Source organism: Eupeodes corollae, chromosome 2 (genome assembly GCF_945859685.1).
Source record: "Eupeodes corollae chromosome 2, idEupCoro1.1, whole genome shotgun sequence".
Lineage (NCBI taxonomy): Eukaryota > Metazoa > Arthropoda > Insecta > Diptera > Syrphidae > Eupeodes > Eupeodes corollae.
In genome coordinates, this window is record NC_079148.1 from 25006469 (window position 1) to 25032370 (window position 25902).

The window sequence follows — 25902 nt, forward strand, 5'->3', positions numbered from 1 at the left end:
TTAGGATCTTTCTTTCAAAGGCTTTTAGCTGCTTCATGGCAGTTTTAGCGATGGTGTACCAAACGGGAAAGCTGTATCCAATGACTGGTCTCATCAGTTGTTTGTACATCAGAATCTTCGTATGTTGACTTAGTCCATTGTTCTTCTTTATCAATGGATGTACACGATGAAAGGCCCAGCTGGTTTTCCTAAGAACTTTCTGGGCATGCGGGTTGAACTTTAACAGCCCGTGGAAATAAATTCCCAGGAACTGGACGGTCCTCTTGGCTGAAAGTGACGATCCATCTGGGAGTTTCAACTTCCAGTTTCTGCATATTGTCGCTTTTTAAGATCCTCTACGGACGACAGTTGACGGCCTTCTGAAGCATATGAGTTTCGACTTTGATGCGTTGATTTTAATACCCAATTTATGGTCAAAATCCAAGAGAAGGTGGATGTGTGCTTTTACTTTCTTCACGGATATATAAGGTGACATTAAGGAGTAGTAGGTCAAGGAATCATCGGCGTATAGAAAGTTCTCTCAGTTGACGGGGTTAGGTTGGTCAGATGTCAGAATGCTGTATAGAAACGGGCCGAGCTTCGATCCTTGGGCAATTCCAGCTCTGATGTTCTTCATTGATGATGAGCACTGCTCCAATTGTACATACAATTTTCTGGAAGAGAGAAAAGAAAAAAATAATTCTTATTAGTGCGGTTGGAAAGCCCTGCATGTGAAGTTTATGGATAAGGCCTTTAATCCATACGCTTTCAAATGCTTTCTCAACGTCCAGAAGGTATCCAACGGTGACACGATGGCTATTAAGAGCTGTGGTGATGTATCGTGTTGAAACTTCATTAAAGGATGCAGCAGTCTAGTGTTTTTGCCGAAAACCAAACTGCATGTCAGTAATTATACTGTTTTCACGCAGAATTTTGTCACTTTCCTTAATATAAGTTCCTCTAGGAGTTTGCTGATGTTGCTCAGGAGAGATATGGGTCCGTAGTTAGAAATGTACTTTTGATCACCTTTCTTGGGAATTGCCACGATCTTAGCAGTTTTCCATTTTTGGGGAAAGTAGTCGTTGTTGAGGCAGTTGTTGAAGATGATTGTCAGGAATACAAACACTGCTTGCGGAAGCCTCTTCAGGATGAGGTAGAGACCCCATCCGGCTCTGTTGACTTCTTTGGTTTGCAGTGATCTATTATTTCACATATTTCCTCTGTATTGCTCAAGTATGAGTTGTGCATTGCCATGTTAGTTTCATTGAATGCACTTCTCTCAGAAGTGGGAGTCAGAGTTTGTTGGATGGAATCTTCCATTTCGTCAATGAAAGCATCAAATACTATTGAAATAGTATAAGAGTAAAACGCAAAATAACAGTAGTACCCTTAATTTAATTTTTCTAGATTTAGATTTAGTTTTTATTTTGATAAGGTTGATTACAATTTTTTTATAAGCTTACAAACAAAAAAAAGCATGGATTTACTTTACCTTACTGCAAAAAAAATATTTTTTCTATATTGAAAGTGGATAAATTAAGAAAAAAAATGTTAGCGAAAATTTAATACAAATCTATCAATTTGTTTTTGAAAAAAGTGATTTTTAGGCTGTTTTATTTTAATTTTGACGAATTTACCAAAAAAACATAAATTTTGAATGTAAGTTTTAGCGAATTAATTCGTCTCAATTAAAAAAATTTCTCATTTTGTAGAGTTTTTTTTTAATACATTGAAAAGTTAGACTTCCTTTTGTATAATTTGAAAGTTTATAGAAAAAAAAAACTTTTTTTTCGAAAAGGTGTTGTAAGATAAGCTGTTGTAAACGATTAAAAAATTAAACCTTCCTAGCATTGGTCTTTGAGACCATCAAATTACTTCATATGTTTATGAAGTGTTTGTTTTTTTTATGTTTTTGTTCAAGTTTTTGTAAACTTTATGAAAAAGTACCTTTTTTAAGAGATTCAAATCTGTCAGTAAAGAGAATGAAATAAATAAATGCAATAACTAATTTCACTCTGTTTTGTTTTTTTCATTCTACTAATCAAATTAAAGATCATGAAAATATTCTTATTAGAAAGGAAACTACAGGCTCTTGAGTTTTATTTTGAAGCGGGTATAGAAAGGTTAAGAATATTTTGAATAAGCAAAACTTAGTTAATAGTGACCAAAGAATAGTGAACCTAAGAATTACTTTGGATATCGAAAATGAAAATGAAAATGAAAGTAATATCAAATTTTTGTTGTCTAAAATTATAAATAAACTACAATTCAATAGCCAAAAGGAATATGTGTTTAAGTCCTTGCAACAACTTTTGCGCGCACTGCATTGCTGAAAATGGAACCCGTCTGTCTGCAGATTAGTTTATCGAGTATTTGTTAACTTCCTATATTAAGTTATTGTAACGGGTCCGATTTGTTGAATTGAAAATGTTGACATTTCTCGACGTTTCAAGGTCCCTAGAGTCGAAATAAAAGATTTTTAGAAAGATGTCTGTGATGTTTTCGTCGTCCATAGCTCAAGAACCAGAAGAGATATCGACTTAAAATAAATTTTGTTATACAGATAATAATGCAAAAAAAGTCAGAAGTCAAAAGTCATGCTCTTAAGAAAATTGCGTGGAAAGTTTTTTAACATAGCAGTTTAAAAAAGGTGAACATTTTGGTAAACCCTAAATATCTCACGAACCAATGATGCTAGAGACTTGAATTTAATTTTATATTGTTAATTGTAACGGAATACCAAACAAGGATATTTTTGGAATAAAATAAAATCAACAGTTTTTATAAATTAAACAAACTGGAAAAATAAATTCGTTACCCTGAAAATTTTACGAATAAAAAATGATTTCATCTCCAAAACAATTTTGTGCAACGAAGAATAACGCTTTTAACATCTGGTAAAATTTTAAGAATCGACAGTTCGAATCTCGACTTTAATATTTTTCAAATGGTTGACATTATGGCTTCCAACTTATTTTATCTTATAAGAAATATTGATTTCAACATTCGGTAAAATTTTGAGAAAAATAGAATTGACAGTTTCCTTACAAAAAAAAACGAACAGGAATTAATAAAAGTTTGTAAAAATTGATTTTCTTCAAATTAATTTTATTTTATAAAAAGTATTGCTTTCGACATTTAAAAAAAATCTAACTGTCAGTTTTTTCATAAAAAAATAAAATCTACGCATGTTCGGTTCTCGATATCTCGTGAATTATAGAAGACGTTGACTTCAAATTAATTTCAATCATCCGATTTGTATTTGTTTATATTAGAATTAAATATTGGTTTTGAAACAAAAATATCGTTAACCAAAATTGATCTGGAAATCAACCTATTTCATCATATACAAAATATTGTTGGTAGTTTTTATTTTTTTTAGAATAATTTAACTGATAAGTTTTTTTATAAAAAACACGAACATTTACAAACCTTTTAAGCAAGGCAAATCGACAGACGGGATGGGAAGTTATCAGCGTCGGTAACATCCCAACCTTTTTCTTTTTTTGTATTGTTTCTGCATTTTGCAATATTTAGGCTAATAAGATACAAACAACTGTGAACGTTTTTTTATGCCTATTTTATTTAATTTACTTTGAAACTTCCAAAATACAAATTAATTGCAAAAGTTGCAATTTTAAATTGGTGAAATACTTTTACTTTTCACTGTCTAAATAAAGTCTGAACAAAATTGAAAAATTACATTTTTTTTTCACTTACTTTTACTTTGCAAGATATTATTTTTTTTGCACAGTTACAAAGTGAAAAGTGTTTAGAGAAATAAGCAGATTAGAAAAAAACAGTTTTTACTAAGAACTTTTAATGTTAAAAACAACAAACAAGAACAAAATAAAAAGTACTGCAATATTTTAAGAATCAGAATCAAGCCTCCTAACCTATCCTTGCACATGTTTTCTTTTCCAAATACATAAACTTTGTGTTATGAGTATTTAATCTTGGTGTCATATTTGCTTTCTAATACCCAATTTTATTTTTGGCTAACACGTGTTAAACTAAATATGTGTACAATAAATTCAATTAATCTAGCAAATCAAGGCAATATTATTTTTGTTTGTTCTTATATAGTTCAATTGAAACCATTGGCAATCGGATTGTTATGAATCCATACCTGTCCCATAAGCCATAAATATATCTTTCTAAATAAAAATGAAATTCAATAATAAAATCCGTGATATTTTTCGAAAAGTGTCTATTTTAGTTTTTACTATGCATTCATATTAAAACATATGTCCTCCGTGTAGATAGAAAACTAATTATTATCAATTCGTCCTTTCAAATATTTTACTAACTTTTTTGAAAAACAAAACTATTATTAACTCAAAATCAAAGTTCAACTTGGAAGCCCACACTTTAAAGGAAAACAAACACAGAAAAAAGAAAACATGTACCTGGGTATATACATAGTTTGGTATGCATAAGTCCTACAGGATTAAATGCCAGGGAAACATAGAAATTTCAATTAAAATATTTTCTGAATAAACTTTGTTTGCTCATCTTAAACACTTATACTACCACCTACCGGTTGCGCACCTTCTATCTCCATATTTTCAGTTTTATTTTTCATACCTACAGTACATAGACATTATAGTTTGTGAAAGTATAACTTAGGGCTAAAAGCTTTTAGTTTGTTCAGGTTCAGGTATAGAAATTTTCTGTCACTTTAAGGCTTTACGCAAGGATCAAAAGAACAGACTTGTAATTTACACGTTTTAATTAACTATTGCCGCAAGGATTGTTCTACAGAGAATCACAAAAAAAATAAGATTGCATAACAAACATGAAATTGTGGTCAAAACATAATACACAATTAAGAGAGAGTGAGATAGAATATATAGTTCAAGGACATTACATGAGACCATATGAAATAAATTAATTATAATTCGGTTCATTGCTTCCTAGATAAAAAAAAGAAAATGATTCTTGGATGGTTTGGGTAGGGTTGCATTAGATAGATACGAGTACTTTCCCTTCGGTTATATCGTAATATGATAAGGGTACACATTGTTGAAAGGAATGTCTTTGTATAGAGACAAGTTTTGTTCTTTTTTATTGTCAAATGACACAAGAGCTTTCTTGGTTCTCCAGACAACAACACAAATAAATTTCTATTATTTTAGCTCATAGAACATTTTTGTGGTGAGAATATACGCAAATGTTTGCCTTTTCCAATTAAAAAATGGATAAAAAACATTGTTTCATTGTTCAACAATTACTTTTTCCTTTTGTTGCATGTGTGGTTGGAGGTATAACGGTATTTGCTTTAACAGACATGAAATTATAAATTGAGTTTTCCAATCAAGACTTGACAATTTTGTTTCAATGAAAAGCAAACTATTTGAGACAACAATAAAAACATTTTATTTAATTAATTCGACGTTGACCACAGGTTTGTTTGTAGAAGTCTATTCAGTTAAGGCATTTTCCGCAACATATTTCGGTTGTAATGACGGTTAATAGGTTATACGAGTAGAACTTTATTAAAGAAGAACACCAACTATTTAGCCGCATTTTATAGACTTTACCTTTTTTGTTTCACATTCATACTGTGGCCTATGTGGACTATTTTTTAGAGCTTAGAATGTTGGGTTTACACTATCGATTTTATTTTAAAACGAAATTCTGAACAGTTAACAAAATGAAGCTGAGTCATAATTGAGATTTATTATCTCATTTTTTAGGCCTTGAATTATTTTTGATGACTTTGGCATCAAATGTAGTGATAGTTGGGGCCAATTGACATCAAAGTTCAAAAACGGCAATCGGGTTTTTCTTTCAAAAGAGCTGTTTAAAAAGTTGTGTCACTATCCTGCTGAAACCACATTTCGATCAGCTCCATATTATTTTCAATTTCTTGCCACAAAAATTTCGTTATCATCGCACTAGAGCAAACATTAAACTGCGGCACTTTGAGTATAGAGACTATTTTCAACAAGGCCTTTTTTTTGAAAGCCACTTTCATAAAATACTTTGACTACGGTTCTCAAGTGTGCACCTTTTCTTGGTAAAGTTGTTTATAATTGAAACAAACTAATATTAAATAAATATAAATAACATCAACAAAAATTTGATATTAAAGGTATGTTCAAGAATACCTAAAATTCGGCTCCTTCAAAAATAAGAAAACAGTCTTTGGGATCGAAGAAACTAACGTAGTCGTAAGAAAATACCACAGTCTTTATTGCAGTCCTTTTTCAATTATATTTCGAAAGATATATTAAAGAGAATGTTTTGAAATTCCGATTTTTGGTACGTAAAAAAGCATTTTCTCTTTATTTGTATCAAATCCTAAAACCCATTGTCAAAATTACAGATTCTTTGATTAGCCATTTTCCATCAAGATGTAGAACCCCATTTTCTTTGATCTGTCCCAATCAGTAGCTATTGCTTCTTTTTCTATAGTCCTAGCGACAAAAAATTAAAGCCTTCTATTTGTTGCCTCGCCAAAAATATCTCAAAAAATATATCGAAAGGTATAGAAATAACAATTTCATCTTAGATAAATTAAGTTAGTCCTCTTTTATTGTTATTACTTTTAACCAGTTTCTGAAATTGAATTTGAAATGTACTCCTATTCTAAATGGAATGCAATTCAATAAAAATGTCTAGCCACGTCCGTCCTGGTCAAGGGAATACAAGGAAGAAAACTATTCACACGCTCTAAATAACTCTATTATTGTTAATAATTGCATATTGTGCAAAACATTCCATTGAAGTTTCAAACAAATATAAATATATATATAAATATACAAATATTTAAACATACTATCTTACTAGATGTTTTCATGTTATTTTCTTAATCCATCGGATACGTGCCTATAGATTGTTGGTAAAAAAAGATTTATGAAATTCATCGTTTGTACAAAGTATGAACGTAGATATGGTCAATAAATTGAATAGATTATAAAACGAAAAAAGAGGCTGGGATGCGACCCACACTGATAACTTCCCATCCCGTCTGTCGATTTGTCTTGCTTAAAAGTTTGTCTATATGTACTCGTATCAATTTTTACCAAATTTGCGTACTATTTCTTGTAGATTTTATTTTTTATGAAAAAAACGGACTGTTGGATTTTTATATAAAAATTACTGAATATGGAAAACAATATTTTCTGTGAAATAAAATAAGTTTCAAGCCAATATTTTTAAGTTTTGAAAAGCTATTTGAGTCGAAAGTAAATTTTTACCAAGTTTTAGTATTGTTTTTTTTTAAAGATTTAATTTTTGTAAAAAAAACTGTCAATTCGATTTTTTAAAAATTTTACCAAATGTTGAAAACAATATTTCTTATGAGATAAAATTACTTTGAAGCCAATATTTAAAATTTTTTAAAAGATATTTGAGTCGAAAATCAATTTTTACCAACTTTTATTCATTTTTTTTTAGGTTTTTATTTTTTGTAAAAAAACTGTCAATTTCATTTTTTTCAAACTTTAACTGAATGTTGACAACAAGATGTTTTGAAAGATAAAAGTAAATTAAAGCCAAAATGTCAAAGTTTTGAAAAGATATTTGAGTCGAAAATCAATTTTTACTCACTTTTATAATTTTTTTTTAGGTTTTTATTTTTTGTAAAAAAACTGTCAATTCGATTTTTTTCAAACTTTAAATGAATGTTGACAACAAGATGTTTTGAAAGATAAAAGTAAATTAAAGCCAATATCTCAAAGTTTTGAAAAGATATTTGAGTCGAAAATCAATTTTTACCCACTTTTATAAATTTTTTTTTTTAAGTTTTTATTTTTTGTAAAAAAACTGTCAATTCGATTTTTTTCAAACTTTAAATGAATGTTGACAACAAGATGTTTTGAAAGATAAAAGTAAATTAAAGCCAATATCTCAAAGTTTTGAAAAGATATTTGAGTCGAAAATCAATTTTTACCCACTTTTATAAATTTTTTTTTTTAAGTTTTTATTTTTTGTAAAAAAACTGTCAATTCGATTTTTTTCAAACTTTAACCGAATGTTGACAACAAGATGTTTTGAAAGATAAAAGTAAATTAAAGCCAATATCTCAAAGTTTTGAAAAGACATTTGAGTCGAAAATCAATTTTTACAAACTTTTATATTTTTTTTTTTAGGTTTTTATTTTTTGTAAAAAACTGTCATTTGAAGTCGATATCTCTTCTGGTTCTTGAGCTATGGACGACGAAAAAAACGTCGCGAACGTACGGACGTACGGACGTACAAACGTACGTACACACGCACGCACAGACATCTTTCTAAAAATCTTTTATTTCGACTCTAGGGACCTTGAAACGTCGAGAAATGTCAAAATTTTCAATTTGACAAATCGGACCCATTACAATAACTTCATATGGGAAGTTAATAATGTTCTTGAATTTGTATTATGAAAGAACATTCAAAACCATAATAAGTTTGTTATGTGATTATAATTAAACTGTGGTAGACATAAAACTTATTACTTTATATTTAAATATTTAAAATACCTTAATAATAATATAACATATAACTGATAACATCCCAACCCGTCTCTCAATTAGTCTTGCTTAAAAGGATTGATGGTTTTCGTGTTTTGTTAAAAAGTTGTTGGTTAAAATATTTTAAAAAATTAACTAAAAATTAACAACAATATTTTTCATAAATGATGACATAGTTTAATTTCAAAATGTTTTTTTGTTAACAAGATTCTAAGTTGAAAACCAATTTTCAACAATTTTAGTAGCATTTTTTAAGAGCTGTTATTTATTTATATAACTTGATGTCAAGCAAAAGAGGAAGTCCTTGTTACGGTTTGGCTCCGAAACTTCTTATTCAATCAAGATTTCACGGATCAGGTTTTAGGCATAAATAAAGTCCGATAATGTTAGTCAATAATTTGTTATCCATAAATATAAAATCCAAATATCACTGATCTCACGTTTCGATAGGAAAAATGAAAGCCAAGTGCAATTTCTGTCGTGCATTCAAATAGCGTAAAGGTCACTACTGTTCAAGAGGAATGATGTCAGACTTTCATATCGAATCTCGTACACAGATTGAAAACAATTTCGTGACAGACAATTTCTTCAGGACAGGTATTAACTTACAACAACGTATGATGCCAACCAACTTTCAATTTTCGTTCAAGAAAATGAACAAAAATCAACTGACCACCAGCGACTTGCATACAACACTATAATCGACAACGTGATGCAGAACAGTGGTAAAATGTTCTTTCTTAAGGCACCTGGCGGGACTGGGAAAACGTTCTTGATTAATCTTTTGCTTGCTAAATTTAGAATGCAAGAAAAATTGCATTAGCAGTATAGCATCATCTGGGATTGCTGCAGCATTACTACAGAATAGAACTTAGATTTGTAAGGCCAAGAGCGTCCATTTTGTAGTTAACAGAATAGCTAAAGTGATTAAAGAAACGACGTTTATTGTGCGGGACGAATCTACTCTGGTAAATTAAGTTAGGTCTGAAGCTCTGCATCCTACACTTATAGATTTTAGAGTTGATGAACGTCCGATGGGAGGTTGTGATACTGTTCGCTGGTAGGTACAAAAAGTGGTGATAGAAATGCTTGCTTAAAATCATCGTTTCACAAATATGCGCGTACATTCGGGTGGTGATAATAATGCAGTACAATTTTTAAGAACTCTTTTGGATATATAAAATGGAAATATTTTAAATAATGAGTACTAAAAGAACCAACATTTTCAACTAGCGTCACTGGACAAGACGAATTAAAAGCTATTGTTAACCCGCAAGTCGCCCAAATTTCAGAGATGATTGGTTACAGGAACGAGCAATTTTAGCACCTAAAAAGATTCTGCTACGAGCATAAATAATAAAATTATTTCAATGTTTCCGTTCCATCAACAAACTTTCTGTTGATAATCTGACTGATCAATGCTATTGATATTTCAATTCAATTTTGAATTCTTTGAATACATCAGGACTTTCTCCGCATTAAGTAGACTTGAAAATTGGGGCTCCTATAATACTTATGAGGAATTTAAATGCATGTAATGGTACTATAAAGTAACTGTACAGAGGACCATGATTAGGGCTACAATTCTCAGTCGTTCTTTGACTTCCAGCGAGTGAAGAAGTGTAAATCAATTTTCTTTTTATTTGCAATTTAAATTTAAAAGTGTTTGAGCAGTGGCTAAGTTGGCATTGTGCCACTATTTTATATAAGTAATCGGTAGCCTAGTGGAGGTGGCGTCCGAACACAACGCCAAGGGTCGTGGGTTCGAATCCCGTGCGGAGCGCACCAAAAATATAGAAGCTTTTTTTCACAATCGTGAAATCGTCGATTTTATAGATTGGGAAAAAAAGCAAATGGAGAAGGAGAGGAAAGCAGGGGTATCGAAAGATACCTCTGCCAATACATCAGGTGATGTAAGTGTTGTGCAAGCAGCGGTACAAAACATCACCGAAACACAATCAGACCATACATCGGACCACTGGGCAATAGTGAAGAGAAAGAGGCAATCTCCCAATTTGGTGAAGCGGACCAATCCTGCTAAGCGGAACGCCAATAAAATAAAAATGCAGGCAAAAACGAAAGGTGTGACGTCAGATCACGAAACCTCAGAAAGTGACGACGCTGGGAGCGTAGACTACATCTCAGAGGGTGGAGAAGGGCAGTATAGGTCTCCGAAATATACACGCAGAAAAATTGATTATGATTTTTTTACCAAATTTCGTGAAAAAAAAGCAAAGTGATACTGTTAATATAGAGCTAGCAAAGTTACTTATCATAAATTAAACTAGTCAACTCTGTTAAGATAATTCGTGATAAATTAACGTAGTTATCATTTCCCCTCTAAATTAAACCCGATTCTTTTTAGCAAAATAAGTTAACTGATAAAAGCATAGTAACAGGGTTCTTAAGAGCCTTTCAAATTGGCTATTATTATACAAGCAACTCTGTTTTTAAAACCAAACTCACTTGTTTAATTTTCTTTTTAAGAAACGATCTATGTGTTCATTTTTAACAATTCGTTCGGTTAAATTAACACAAAGTACTGTGTTAAATTTAACTTACTTTATTTCATACTAAAAAAAAATAGAGCCCTTGGCACCTTACTCTGTATTAATGAGCCAACCCAGTTTGGTTAATTTTCACAGCCTACTTGGTAAAATTATACAAACTTACTAGGTTAATTTTTCACAATCAACTTGGCTGAATTAAGCCAACATACTCTGCTTTAAATACCCAACCGACTTGGTTAAATTATACAAACTTACTAGGTTAATTTTTCACAATCAACTTGGCTGAATTAAGCCAACATACTCTGCTTTAAATACCCAACCGACTTGGTTAAATTATACAAACTTACTAGGTTCATTTTTCACAATCAACTTGGCTGAATTAAGCCAACATACTCTGCTTTAAATACCCAACCTACTTGGTTAAATTATACAAACTTACTAGGTTCATTTTTCACAATCAACTTGGCTGAATTAAGCCAACATACTCTGCTTTAAATACCCAACCAACTTGGTTAAATTATACAAACTTACTAGGTTCATTTTTCACAATCAACTTGGCTGAATTAAGCCAACATACTCTGCTTTAAATACCCAACCGACTTGGTTAAATTATACAAACTTACTAGGTTCATTTTTCACAATCAACTCGGCTGAATTAAGCCAACATACTCTGCTTTAAATACCCAACCAACTTGGTTAAATTATACAAACTTACTAGGTTCATTTTTCACAATCAACTTGGCTGAATTAAGCCAACATACTCTGCTTTAAATACCCAACCAACTTGGTTAAATTATACAAACTTACTAGGTTCATTTTTCACAATCAACTTGGCTGAATTAAGCCAACATACTCTGCTTTAAATACCCAACCGACTTGGTTAAATTATACAAACTTACTAGGTTCATTTTTCACAATCAACTCGGCTGAATTAAGCCAACCTACTCTGCTTTAAATACCCAACCAACTTGGTTAAATTATACAAACTTACTAGGTTCATTTTTCACAATCAACTTGGCTGAATTAAGCCAACATACTCTGCTTTAAATACCCAACCGACTTGGTTAAATTATACAAACTTACTAGGTTCATTTTTCACAATCAACTCGGCTGAATTAAGCCAACATACTCTGCTTTAAATACCCAACCAACTTGGTTAAATTATACAAACTTACTAGGTTCATTTTTCACAATCAACTTGGCTGAATTAAGCCAACATACTCTGCTTTAAATACCCAACCAACTTGGTTAAATTATACAAACTTACTAGGTTCATTTTTCACAATCAACTTGGCTGAATTAAGCCAACATACTCTGCTTTAAATACCCAACCGACTTGGTTAAATTATACAAACTTACTAGGTTCATTTTTCACAATCAACTCGGCTGAATTAAGCCAACATACTCTGCTTTAAATACCCAACCAACTTGGTTAAATTATACAAACTTACTAGGTTCATTTTTCACAATCAACTTGGCTGAATTAAGCCAACATACTCTGCTTTAAATACCCAAGCGACTTGGTTAAATTATACAAACTTACTAGGTTCATTTTTCACAATCAACTCGGCTGAATTAAGCCAACATACTCTGCTTTAAATACCCAACCTACTTGGTTAAATTATACAAACTTACTAGGTTAATTTTTCACAATCAACTTGGCTGAATTAAGCCAACATACTCTGCTTTAAATACCCAACCAACTTGGTTAAATTATACAAACTTACTAGGTTCATTTTTCACAATCAACTTGGCTGAATTAAGCCAACATACTCTGCTTTAAATACCCAACCGACTTGGTTAAATTATACAAACTTACTAGGTTAATTTTTCACAATCAACTTGGCTGAATTAAGCCAACATACTCTGCTTTAAATACCCAACCTACTTGGTTAAATTATGCAAACTTACTAGGTTCATTTTTCACAATCAACTCGGCTGAATTAAGCCAACATATTCTGCTTTAAATACCCAACCGACTTGATTAAATTATACAAACTTACTAGGTTCATTTTTCACAATCAACTTGGCTGAGTTAAGCCAACATACTCTGCTTTAAATACCCAACCTACTTGGTTAAATTATACAAACTTACTAGGTTGATTTTTCACTGTAAACTTGGCTGAATAACGTAAGTTCACTTTGTTTCAATCAGCTAATCCACTTTTTTCACAACAAATTTAGTTCATATTAGATGAGACTCTTGGTCGCTTTGAGCATACTTACTTGATTTAATTTTCACAGGCAACTTAGCTGGATTAAGCAACTAAGCTGTGTTTTATTGGTCAGTTTTTCGATCTTATTACTTAATTTTTTAAATAAGGGATCCTGATTGGTTATAGTTGTCTTTACATCCCAAAATAATTTCAACCAATTAAGAATATTTTCAATGCATCGGAAAAAAACATCTTAAAGTGAAAACCAATCTTAAAAAATGAAAACACATAAGTTTTCCAATTTAGTATATACAAAGATATTTTATTTTACCATTCTTATAAACGTAACGTAATATGTTTAAATAAGAAAAAATATTCAGTAACAGTATAGATTTAAGATGTTAAGCTTTAAATAGGAGATAAGTTGTTAACGTAACAAAATATAACATAACATAACATGAAATAACTAAATCAAAAAATTTATTAAAATGTATGTTAATTGTAATTTTTTAATTTATATATAAAAATTATAGATATGCACATCTTATTCATAATATGTGTGAAGAAAAGAGCTTCTTTTAAAACCAACACCAACACCTTACTCCAATCAGATAATTGACATTAATACATTACAAAGTATTAAGGAACATATTTATAATGGCTACACGCTTAGTAGTAATTAAAGATATATATAGGAAGATAAGAATTTATAATGGACTTCTTAAGATAACGTACTGCCTGCCATTCGGCAAAGTATTTAAAGTATTTGGAATTGGAGAAAGAAAGGATTCGAGCAACATTGTAACTTGATTAGTTAATGATGGAACCTCTACCTCATAAGCGTAGTAATGATCATCAAAACATAAAGTTTGTAGTAACATACCCTCAAAAATAAGGCAATCACAATTGTATAAATATATTTTTTCTAATAAAAAAAAGTTGTACAGATAACGATCGGAGTTAAGACTTTTTACCAAGATTGATCCTTTTTTATATAATATAGAAGACATTGTCGCCCAATTCACCCTAATCAAAGTTTTCTTAGGGTCCAGTTGAAGCAGTGATTGGAGTATTTTAGTTTCAGGTAATGGGACAATTTTTTTAGGCCCTACTTCAAGTATGTTGCAAAGTTTTCCCCTAAGAAACATTTCATTTAAACTTAGTTGATGTTTCATTGCTAAAGACCAAGTGACATTTATTTGATTGCACGATGATCTAGCCGACATTTTTGATTGCCTGTGTTTGGCTTCAAACCTCATAGACCAAAACGATGATAATGGACCGTATTTTTTAAGAGCGGTATGATAGTGAAGGAGGTTGTGAAACTTTGGCTTGAGAGAGTCTTTGGTAAGTTTTATATATAGTTCATTAAGCTCAGCTATTAAAACTTGTAATAAATTGTCTGTTCCAGGTGAAATTCTGACGCTAAGAAGTATATCAAGAATTTTTCTCAAATTTGTGTATAAAGCCCAATAATCATCGTCCCTTGGTATAAAATCACCTATTAGCAATCCCAAAAATCTTAAAAGAGTAAGCATTTCTCCAGAAGATAAACGTATATTTCCCCGTTTGAGATGTTCTTTTTCGATACTACAAGGCTTATTTTTACTATCAGGACCATATTCAAAAGCTAATAATTTATCATTAAAAATAGCTAGAGTAAAGAATTTAGAGTTTTGTGTGTACTTATTTAGCATAAAACTTAAAATGTATTTGGCTACACCTTCCAAAACATCATGCATAACGTCAGCGCCAACTTGCTGAAATAAATCGAAACCTTTTATGCCTAGAAAGACACACCTTTCCTTAATACCAGTTAAAGACAAATTATTCAAAGCAAGATCGCCTTCATAGGAATCTGTTGTTCGCAAAAGAGCTGTATTTTCATACAGTTGCTCTTTTAAATCTGCCTTTGTAACTTTGCACACTCTGCAAGAAAAATTTGCTGAGAAACTCTCTACAAACCCAATCATGGAGTGGATTCCTAAGTTATCACCCAGAATTAGACCAAGTTCAAAATATAAAGTTCCCTTGAAAGTTGGAACATCTATCTGTATGCCCTCTTCACTAAGAAAATTAAAATCATCAATAACTGGTTTAAATATTATATTGTTGCCGAAAGATACTCTATCAGACGAGTGAAATAGCAAAATGAGAAAAATATTTGATAGAACTGATGAACGCCAAGGCGAAAGACATGGAATTGAGACGTAGACTGCCCCTAACTTGTGAACACCTGCATGACTGCCAAGAACGTTCCCGATTTCATAATCATCGAAATATATAAAAAGAGGTAGAACAATACGGTTTGAGTGATGCAGAACCCGATTTTTCCAATAAGATCCTTGGATAAAATTCTCCATAACATTTTTATCTTTAAGACTATCCATATATTCCAAAGTCTCAGCGAGTACGTTTTCAAGAGAGAAAAAGGTTTGCAATATATTTCGAAGTGGGATAAAATGTTCTTGGCAATCGATTACTTCCATACGTGAAATTCCATTTCTTTTAACATGGTCGAATCTTTGTCCAATAACGATTCCTTGAGGTGCGATGTATGTTTTTTTTTTACTGTAAAAAGATATTCGTTTTTGTTCAGTCATAAAACTTTCTAGCGGGGAAATGATGGTAGGTACAAGTGTTTCGACTAAAACTTTTGAAATATCATTTGAAAGGGAGTATTCTTGACAAATTGCATTAACAGTGTTATTAATAGCTGGCCCTAATGTACTGAAAAATTCTTTTAGACCCTCAATTACTTTTTGAACCACATTTCTAGGCAAAAGTACATTTCCATAGAGGGATGCAATAAAAATGGATAATGATTCATTAACTGGCGGCGTTTTCGAAACCGTAGCCATGTTGAACTGTTCGATGATTCGTTTTGGGTAAATTTTTATAAAGTCATTTGGTTCGGATTCAATATCATCAATACAGTTTGGATGATTTTGAACCAAGGAAATATGCTCCTTCTGGATATGTCGTCGAAATGAATTAAAAGAAGAAAAGGACCTCTTACAACCATCTTCGTTGCATTTGTAGTTTAAAAATTCATGTTCAGAGTGACTAAAATTAAAATGTGATTTAAGAGATTTAAGATCCTTAAAAAAGGATTTGCATAGAAAACAAAAAACCATGATTATTAAATGTAAGAAACAAATGGAGTTTGTCTTATTGTTCGTCAATTCCTAATTGGGCGAGCAAGGTGTTGGCGGCGGTGGACTCTTTATCGAAAGTTGTTGATAATTTAAAAAAAGCTTTTTGAATAAACATCCATGTAGATTTGGATTCCGCTGGATATTCTGCGTTTATCATAAATATAATTTTGAAGCATATATCTACCGCTTCAATAATGGAATTAAAAACATACTTTATCTCATTTATAACTACAAAATAGCTTTTAATTTTGTCAAGAGACGTACCTACAATCAAAATATAAGGCTGCAGTGTTAGACCAAGTTCTTGAAGTTTCTCCCGCCTCAAGGAAATGGATTGATCGACTTCAGCATCACTGTATACATGAGTGATGAAGCTCTCCCTTACCTCCGATTTCGATGGTCGCCAAACTTTTTTATTTACTCCTCTCAATCTTATAGTTGAAACCATTAGGAGGGTTGGTATAAGCAGGAATGCTCCAATATTGCTTGTATTTTCTGTCACTGGAATACAAAAATTAAAAACAAAACTTGTTAGAAACTTTCTGAAAAAGCAAAACTATTAATTTATTTAAGTATAATGAAAATTAATGGTAATCTTAAGTAAATAAAAAAGAAATAAACGATACATGCCCGAAATTCTATCAAAATTTTGTTCAAGTACATTTTTTTTGACGTGAGTCAACTATCTTGTCCTGTAGACTAAGAGCAAATTTTGAGTGTGAATGATTACAAAATAAGAATTATGACCCCTATACTATAGCTTGATCAAACTTTCCAATCCAATTTCTAGCATTACTATATTTATGTACGAAAAGAAAAATATTGTTATAAATTGCATATAATACCTATATAGCTTTCCATATCTGTGTATATGTTTCAACAGAAATTCACGAAAATACAAAAAAAGAGAAAAAAATTGATAAAAAACGTTAGGATGATTGTTATATTTCTATTTATAATTAATTTAAGTTTTTTGTTTTCAGATAATTTTTTGAAAATTGTTTTCAGATTCGGAATCTAAAATAATTCAAATAGTTTGAAACCCTTTTTCGTTTTCATCAAGCCTCTTAAGACTTGCTTTTAAAGGCTTGTAAACATTTTTGAACTTAGAAAAAATTTTCAAATTGTTTTTTTTTTATATTTCTTCGGGATAAAGACTTAAAAAAAGTTTCAATATTTTTTCTTCAGGAAAAAGACTTAGAAAAATTTTCAATATTTTTGCTTCGGGAAAAAGACTTAGAAAAATTTTCAATATTTTTTCTTCAGGAAAAAGACTTAGAAAAATTTTCAATATTTTTGCTTCGAGAAAAAGACTTAGAAAAATTTTCAATATTTTTGCTTCGGGAAAAAGGCAGACAAATTTTCAGTATTTTTTCTTCTGGAAAAAGACTTAGAAAAATTTTCAATATTTTTGCTTCGAGAAAAAGACTTAGAAAAATTTTCAAAATTTTTGCTTCGGGAAAAAGACTTAGAAAAATTTTTATTATTTTTTCTTCAGGAAAAACGCAGAAAAATTTCAGTATTTTTTCTTCGGGAAAAAGACAGACAAATTTTCAATATTTTTTTTTGGGGAAGAACTTAGAAAAATTTTCAATACTTTTTCTTCGGGAAAAAGACTTAGAAAAATTTTAACCGGTTTTCTGAGGCTCGCTTTAGTGAAACTTTTTTTAGCTATCCGCGGTTCGTCTAAGTGAAAAACCCGGGGGAAATAGACCCTCCTCCTCAAACGATTTTGTCTTGTCTAGACGCTCTTTCTTTTTGGCACACCTTTTGTTTATCATCCTATACAAAGGAAAGGCTTAGATTGAAAACCAGATAATTGCATTTTTGCATTTTTCAGAAGAAAAGTCAGAACAGAAGTGTTTGGAATATTTGAATACATTCAAAAATTTAGAAAAATATCCTTATACAGTATTCCTCGCTTAATTTCAATCACCATTTTGTCAGATTTTTCAATCAATTATCCGGGTAGTTTAATTAACCGTTTAAAAAGCTGTAAGGCTTACATAAAATTTCCGAATGCATTTTGTTCGGTCAGCTAAGCGAAAAAATCAATTAACCCAGGTGCAATTAAACGGGAAATACTGTACCTGCATATATTCAAAAGATTCAAAAATATTAGAAAAATTTTATAAGTTTTTGTATTTTTCACTAGCCCAAGCATAAATTATTTGTTACATACTGACTCGCATGCACTTGCATGATGGTAAAAAGAAACAAGATAACGAAACAATTATAGAGAAATTGAACTCAAAACATAATATGCTGACAAGTCTTTCATGAAAGAGATGATAATTTTTTTGATTGTTTGACATTTTGTCCTACATCAATTTATTTTGACAATGTTGCGTTCATTTTCTAACAATAGGATCTAGTTAACAATAGTTAACTTTGTTCGTTTCTTTAAACAAAAATAATTACGATTTGTAACTATTTCCAACTCATGTCTACGATATTAATTAAATTTGTTGATCTGTTAAAGTGCACGTCATGTTAGCGGATTTGTCAAATCAAACTTTTTGCTTTTAGTGAAATAAAGGGATAACAAAAATATTAAAATGGAATTTGTGGCGATTGTACCTAAACGAAAAAGGAGAATTTAAATAGCCGAAAATTATTATTTTATGCTATAATAATGCAGATATAAATGTTTTTAATACAAAAACATAAAATTACAAATTTTTATTTGACAGATCAACAATGTCTAACAATCTATCGTTGCTAAATGAAAGCGTAAAATCCTAACAAAGTATAACAATTTTGCTTTGACTTAATAACAATTGTTAACTTTGGTTAGAAAAACAATGCACAACAGTGCTGTCATTCAAATAACATCAGAAAAATCTCAGTAAAGATTATAGGAAAAGCGCAGTGGTGCAGAAGATTTAAAAATAAATAAAGAATAAAGCGTAGTAGATCTACTGCTTTCGCAGTGAATTCCGAACATTGCCCTATACTTCTTATTTTGTAATCAGTTACTCTCAAAATTTGTTGTGGGCTCTCGGTCTATATTACGGTTCGTTATTGTAATGAACAATTCTGTAATTGAAGACGATCTTATGAACTATTTTGCTTTCACAAAAATAAAAATGTTCAGTATTAATTATTTAAGCAGTTGTTCAATATCTGTTCAGTATTCTATTTAATTTAAAAAAAATTCAAAGAAAAATATAATCGTCTTCTAACCCTTTGAACAAACACACAAATTAATTTTTTTCCTTTCGGCAATCTATCATGGACAACACATCTGTAAATTTTCATGATGCATAAATTAAAAAATATTCAAAATTCAAAAAATATATCGTCTGTGAACACTGTACCGTGTATCGTGTGTGAAAAACTGAAATTATTAGTAAGTTTTACTTGAAATTATAAAATATATAGAATTTCACGAACTACAAAAAAAAACAAAACTGCCATAAACAAACAGAAACACAAATTAAACTCAAATAGCAGCTTTACGAACACAACTAATGTTCTGAGCAATTAATTCTGTACGAAAAAAACGGAAAATTTCTCTGCTATCTTCTTATTGATAAAAAATATGTTCAATAATTATCATTGCTAATGAATATTAGAATTAAATAAAATTAGTGAAGGAAATGGATTCTCCAAAAAAAATTTAAATTAGTTTTAAACTGGTTTAATTCAGTTTTTAAGTGTTTTTGTCCATAGGTCAACATTTAAAAAATATTTATTAAATGAGCTAAATTTATTTTGTATTTATTCATTATTTGGCATTTTTAAATATAGTCACCGCATTTTAAGTGTAAAAACGAATTTTAATACAATGTATTTTTTTTGCGTGTTAAATTGTCGTCATTTCTTTTTTGTTTTACTATTGATAACTGTTTCTTCAATTAAGAAACAATTAAAAATACATTCTTTGAATGAAATTATTGTAAACTTTTGCATTACTGCTGAAATTACTCACAATTCTCCAGAGATATGAGTTTTTGTATGTATAAGTTGTTTCCTTTTAATTTTGTTTCTGCTACTCCGTAGATTTGTCTTTTTAATTTTGGAAAATTTTCCGTCAACCCTTTGCAATTGTCACTGTGTTGTGTGTTGAAGTCTTTTTCAAGCTGTTAAAAAAATAAAATCGATTTTAGTTTACAATAATTTACATAGTTTACAATATTTTTCAAATTCAGTGTTTATTATATGAATAAATTCTTACAAGTTTATATCCTAGTGCATTTTTTAGGGCCGGATATTCATCAAAATAATTCGTAATAGTAAACGTTGTTAGGAGGCGAAGTCGAGCGTTAATGGTTTTTTCCCATTTTTCTTCAACTGTTTGCCATGGATGGCTTGAATTTCTTAGCCATTCTAAATCCTCTTCAGCCGTGTCTTCATCATCTGCAATATCAAAGCTTGTTGCCAGGCGTTTAATTGAGCTTTGTATGGGAGTCGATGATCGTGTGCTGGATGGAGATGATGAAATGGAGTGCTTTCTTTTTGTAATTAAACCAGAATCCCGATATTTTCTTTTAAGATTGTGGATGTGGTCTGGCAACTTTCCAGCCAACCGGTTGACAATTCCATGACCAGAGTCTATAATTTTATTGTGGAAATAAACCGACCTATTTTCCCGTGGAAACAAATGAACAACATCATTTGTCCATTTTCCATAAATAGAGGCAGTAATATTTCTTTCCGGGTTTTTTTTAAGTATATGAGTGCTTATAATACGCACTAATCGTAGTCTTGGGATGTTACCTAGTGGTAAGTTTTTATTTAAGCTGAGGAGTCCTTTGCCTTCTAAAGAGTTCTCAAGAAGTGTTTTAAGATCCTACAAAAAAGAAAACATAATACAGTAGATGTCGGATATAAGAAAGTCAAAAAATCCAAAGAATTCCTTTCTTATATAAAAAATTTATATAAGAAAGAAAATTTCTTATTTAAAAAAAATGTATACAAGAAAGAAAATTTCTTATATAAAAGCAATAAACAATATTTAGCTGGCAGTTACAAAGAGACATTGTGGAATGTGTCAATTTAGTGGGCTCTTTTTTTCTCAATCATCTTCAATCGGTCACTTCTTTGACAATTCAATAAGAGTGGGTTCAGAAATTTGGTGTTTACACGAAAAAATTTCTTATAATCGTTTATTTTTCTATGTAGGGAATAAGATTTTGTATCACAATAAATTTCTCATATCAGTGTTTTTCTTATAAACGAATGTGTAGTGTGTTTTGGAATGTCTGTCTTATAAACGTGTTTTTTTTTATATAAGACGAATAAGGAAATATTTATACAATTTTGCAAACAATAGGTGTGGATTTTAAAATATAAACATTGTGTGTAGCGAAAATGTATCAAAAATATATTCAGCCTTATCAGGAATTCCATCTTAATCGGAAACTTGTAAAAAATCCCAAAATAAACTATCACAGATTCCATCGTAGTGGACAATCTTATACCAATAGTCATTACGGATTCGGTTATACATAGTTTTATTTCGGGATTCGGAAAATTTTCCGATTAAGATGGAATTCATGATAGGGACACTTGTTACTTACGTCAATACTTGAAGTACAAGACTCCATGTTTTTGATGGATTGTGGTGTTAATTGTGTATTTTCAACGAGCACTGTCGAATCAAATGAATCAATCTTGTCAAAACCAGGTAAAATATCGTTTAGCGAAAAGCTTAAGGTTTCGTTTTGGATTTGAGACCTACAGGAACTTATTTCTTGACATTCATAGCTGTTTGAAGCGTTAGGATGCATTGCTCTACGCCATTCTTCCAAATTCCTCATAAAAAGGACTCGGTGCCCTATGACAGGTAACATTTCCTTAATTTCGGAAGCACCTAGTAGCGGTAAACTCATTGACGTTATGGCATTTTCTGTAACAATGAAAATTAATTCGTTGGTAATTTCAATTTTTTTTTCTTGAGTATTCAAAAGAAGTAAAGATACCATTTAAACATTTTATGTGAATCCAAACATTTTTTGATAGTCAGATAAACAATTAGTTAACTAATTTCGTTTCCTCCTTTTCCATTGGTTTCGCACCACTACGCCAATGCACCTTCTCAAAAAAATTGTAAGTATAATATATTGCACTTTGCTTACGATTTTGTCTACTAGTGCCATGGCAAGGTTTAAATGCATGTGTGTGAGTTTGGAGTGAATTCATTTTTTAAATTCGGAAGGCGAAAACAATTGCGAGTGCTAATCCAACACGCCGAGGGATTTTTTTCGTTGATGTGCCTTTGAAGTGCCCAATGGAAAGCGACATCATAATGGAACTAAGTTACCAGTCACCCTATTACGGTTGTCAAAAACTAATACGATATTTGACTATGGTCAACAAAATTAGTTAAAATTTATACATTTTCCAGTTCATCAACTTTTTTGACATTTATAAAATATCACATTGATCTTTGTCAACCGTAATAGGGAGATTATTCCTAGGAATAAGTGTTATCTGCATGTTGAAAAATCATTTTTCTCATTATTTGAAGAATGATTATTGTTTATCTGACTATTGAAAAAGTGGCATAGTGAAATATTTTGTTTTAAAGAAAATAATATACCATTACTTCTATATTCTGTAGTTAAACTACCAAACAAATGTTAACATTTATAGTGAAAACACGAATGATTTCACTATAACGTACCTTTAAAAATGTCAATATAGTTTTCCAGACCCCATTCTCGGAGCAAATTGCAGACATCGTCATCCATCTTAAAAATTTTTAAAAGATCTACATTTAAAAGAAATACATTTAGAAACACAAAAATTCCAAATCAGTTTTGTGATATTAGGTTAAAATAACTGCTGTCTAAAAGTCTTTTACTGTGACATGAAAATACGTGCAAATAAATAAGCCCATATTTCAAGTGTGGTCTTATTTTGAAAACGAAATAACACCAATCGGATTTCGAAAGTATAACGGAAATAAAGGCTAATTCATATTTTTTTTAAATTTGGTTTTAATTCATCAGTCGTTATTTTACGTGACCCTATTTAACATATCGTCGGCTAAATACATAAAGCTACTAAGTCCAATTTTGCTCGAAAATGAGAATTTGATGCTATTGTCTTCAGAAACACATTCTGCACAAATTGCATTCATCACTTTTGTCCAATGTATCGTAATTGTTGCAGAATCTTAAAGAGAAAATCAGTTTTTCTATGTAAATAATTTTTGTTTTTTCGCTCTCCTGTAAAATTTGCCAAAATGGACTTAGCAGCTTTACGTGTTTAGCCGACGATATTTATTTTACCACAGAAGAGAAAAGACTGTACGGCGTTTTTTGAAAAATTAAGATGTAAACACGATATAGAACGAGTTTTATATTTGCATACTTTGTTGGGTTCTATCTACCAACATCTTCAATGGCAAGAAAAACTTGAGACGAACATTAATTAACTTTTCTGAAAATGATTTTTATCTGCGCGCACATTGACATTGAAAACGTGCCTGAAGTAAAATATCATTTCTTTTATTTGAGCACCTAGCTTGGATTTTTTTCACACACTAAATTGTCTACAGTTTATTTAACTATGCAGGGAAAACACAATTATGTACATACCAATATTTTATCCTTTTTTTTGCACTTTTAATTTAATCGCGGTTGGGGTCGACTTACTCCCTCGAAGTTTGAAGAAACAATGAAAATTGAAATGAATAACTAAACCACTGAGGACTGACGCCGCGTTTTTTCAAATACATATTTTCATACAATACCAATGCAAAAAATGTTCGTGTTAAAAAAAAACAACTTCCTATGTAGATATAACCCGAGTGAAAAAAGGAATGCCGAGTAGATACGGCAAATAAGAAACAAGTTTTTTCTTGTCATTGAAGATGTTAGTTAATAGAACCTAACAAAGTGTGCAAATATAAAACGAAATGAAAAAAAAAAGAAAAATGCGATGTGATGTGAGAACACAGATATCAGTAAACGTCTGAGAATGCATGTTAAAAAAAAATGCGGTGGAGAAGTAGAATGAGTAGAACTGTTTAAGTGTAAGTGAGAACATAAACGGTAAACGTTTGAGAATGCATGTTTAAAAAAAATACAAGCTGTGGAGAAATAACCCGAGTGACATAAGAAATAACAAGTAGATGACGGCAAATAAGAAACAAGTCTTTTCTTGTCATTGAAGATGTTGGTAGGTAAAATCTAAAAAAGTGTGCAAATATAAAAACGAGTTATAATCACGAGTATCAGTAGTAATTTGTTTTGAAATATGTATATACATATATTCAAAATGCGTTTTGAATATATGTACATATATTATAATTTATTATTGATACTCGCGCACAAAACCCGTTTTATATTTGCACACTTTGTTGGGTTTTTTTTACCAACATCTTCAATGACAAGAAACAATTTGTTTCTTACTTGCCGTCATCTATTCGGCATTATGTTTTCCACAGGGGTTATATCTGCATACAAAGATTATCTTTTTTTTAATTTTACATATTTCAAATTTAAAAAGTTTTTATTTGCGCGAAAAAAAACTGATGTTGTAAAAAAACAATTATTTTGTATGGAGATATAACCCCAGTGGAAAACGAAATGCCGAGTAGATGACGAATTTTTTTTTATTAGAGCAAAATACCTAGCTTGGATTTTTTTTCACACACTAAATTGTCTACAGTTTATTTATCTATGCAGGAAAAACACAATTAGGTACTTACCAATATTTTATCCTTTGGTCCTTTTCTTCACTTTTTTAATTTATACCTATATATTAAATTTATTTTGCACTTTTAATTTAATCGCGGTTGGGGTCGACTTACTCCCTCGAAGTTTGAAGAAACAATGAAAATTGAAATGAATAACTAAACCACTGAGGACTGACGCCGCGTTTTTTCAAATACATATTTTCATACAATACCAATGCAAAAAATGTTCGTGTTAAAAAAAAACAACTTCCTATGTAGATATAACCCGAGTGAAAAAAGGAATGCCGAGTAGATACGGCAAATAAGAAACAAGTTTTTTCTTGTCATTGAAGATGTTAGTTAATAGAACCTAACAAAGTGTGCAAATATAAAACGAAATGAAAAAAAAAAGAAAAATGCGATGTGATGTGAGAACACAGATATCAGTAAACGTCTGAGAATGCATGTTAAAAAAAAATGCGGTGGAGAAGTAGAATGAGTAGAACTGTTTAAGTGTAAGTGAGAACATAAACGGTAAACGTTTGAGAATGCATGTTTAAAAAAAATACAAGCTGTGGAGAAATAACCCGAGTGACATAAGAAATAACAAGTAGATGACGGCAAATAAGAAACAAGTCTTTTCTTGTCATTGAAGATGTTGGTAGGTAAAATCTAAAAAAGTGTGCAAATATAAAAACGAGTTATAATCACGAGTATCAGTAGTAATTTGTTTTGAAATATGTATATACATATATTCAAAATGCGTTTTGAATATATGTACATATATTATAATTTATTATTGATACTCGCGCACAAAACCCGTTTTATATTTGCACACTTTGTTGGTTTTTTTTTACCAACATCTTCAATGACAAGAAACAATTTGTTTCTTACTTGCCGTCATCTATTCGGCATTATGTTTTCCACAGGGGTTATATCTGCATACAAAGATTATCTTTTTTTTAATTTTACATATTTCAAATTTAAAAAGTTTTTATTTGCGCGAAA

General features: G+C 30.6%; 1 protein-coding gene across 2 annotated transcripts; it reads right to left on the bottom strand.

Annotated features, from left to right (window-relative positions):
- Positions 1-13653: 13653 nt before the first annotated feature.
- On the bottom strand, positions 13654-25392 carry LOC129944725 (uncharacterized). Of its 2 annotated transcripts, none has more exons than XM_056054363.1 (6): positions 24928-25392; positions 22894-22980; positions 21788-22116; positions 20443-21057; positions 20197-20347; positions 13654-16763 (listed from the first exon to the last, which is right to left on the bottom strand). In XM_056054363.1, the coding sequence occupies exon 6, from the start codon at positions 16239-16241 to the stop codon at positions 13812-13814; it is 2430 nt and encodes an 809-aa protein (XP_055910338.1). In that variant the 5' UTR covers positions 16242-16763; positions 20197-20347; positions 20443-21057; positions 21788-22116; positions 22894-22980; positions 24928-25392; the 3' UTR covers positions 13654-13811. The 2 variants fall into 2 exon arrangements, with proteins under 2 accessions (XP_055910338.1, XP_055910339.1); XM_056054364.1 differs by having other exon boundaries at positions 15829-16763.
- Positions 25393-25902: the final 510 nt, after the last annotated feature.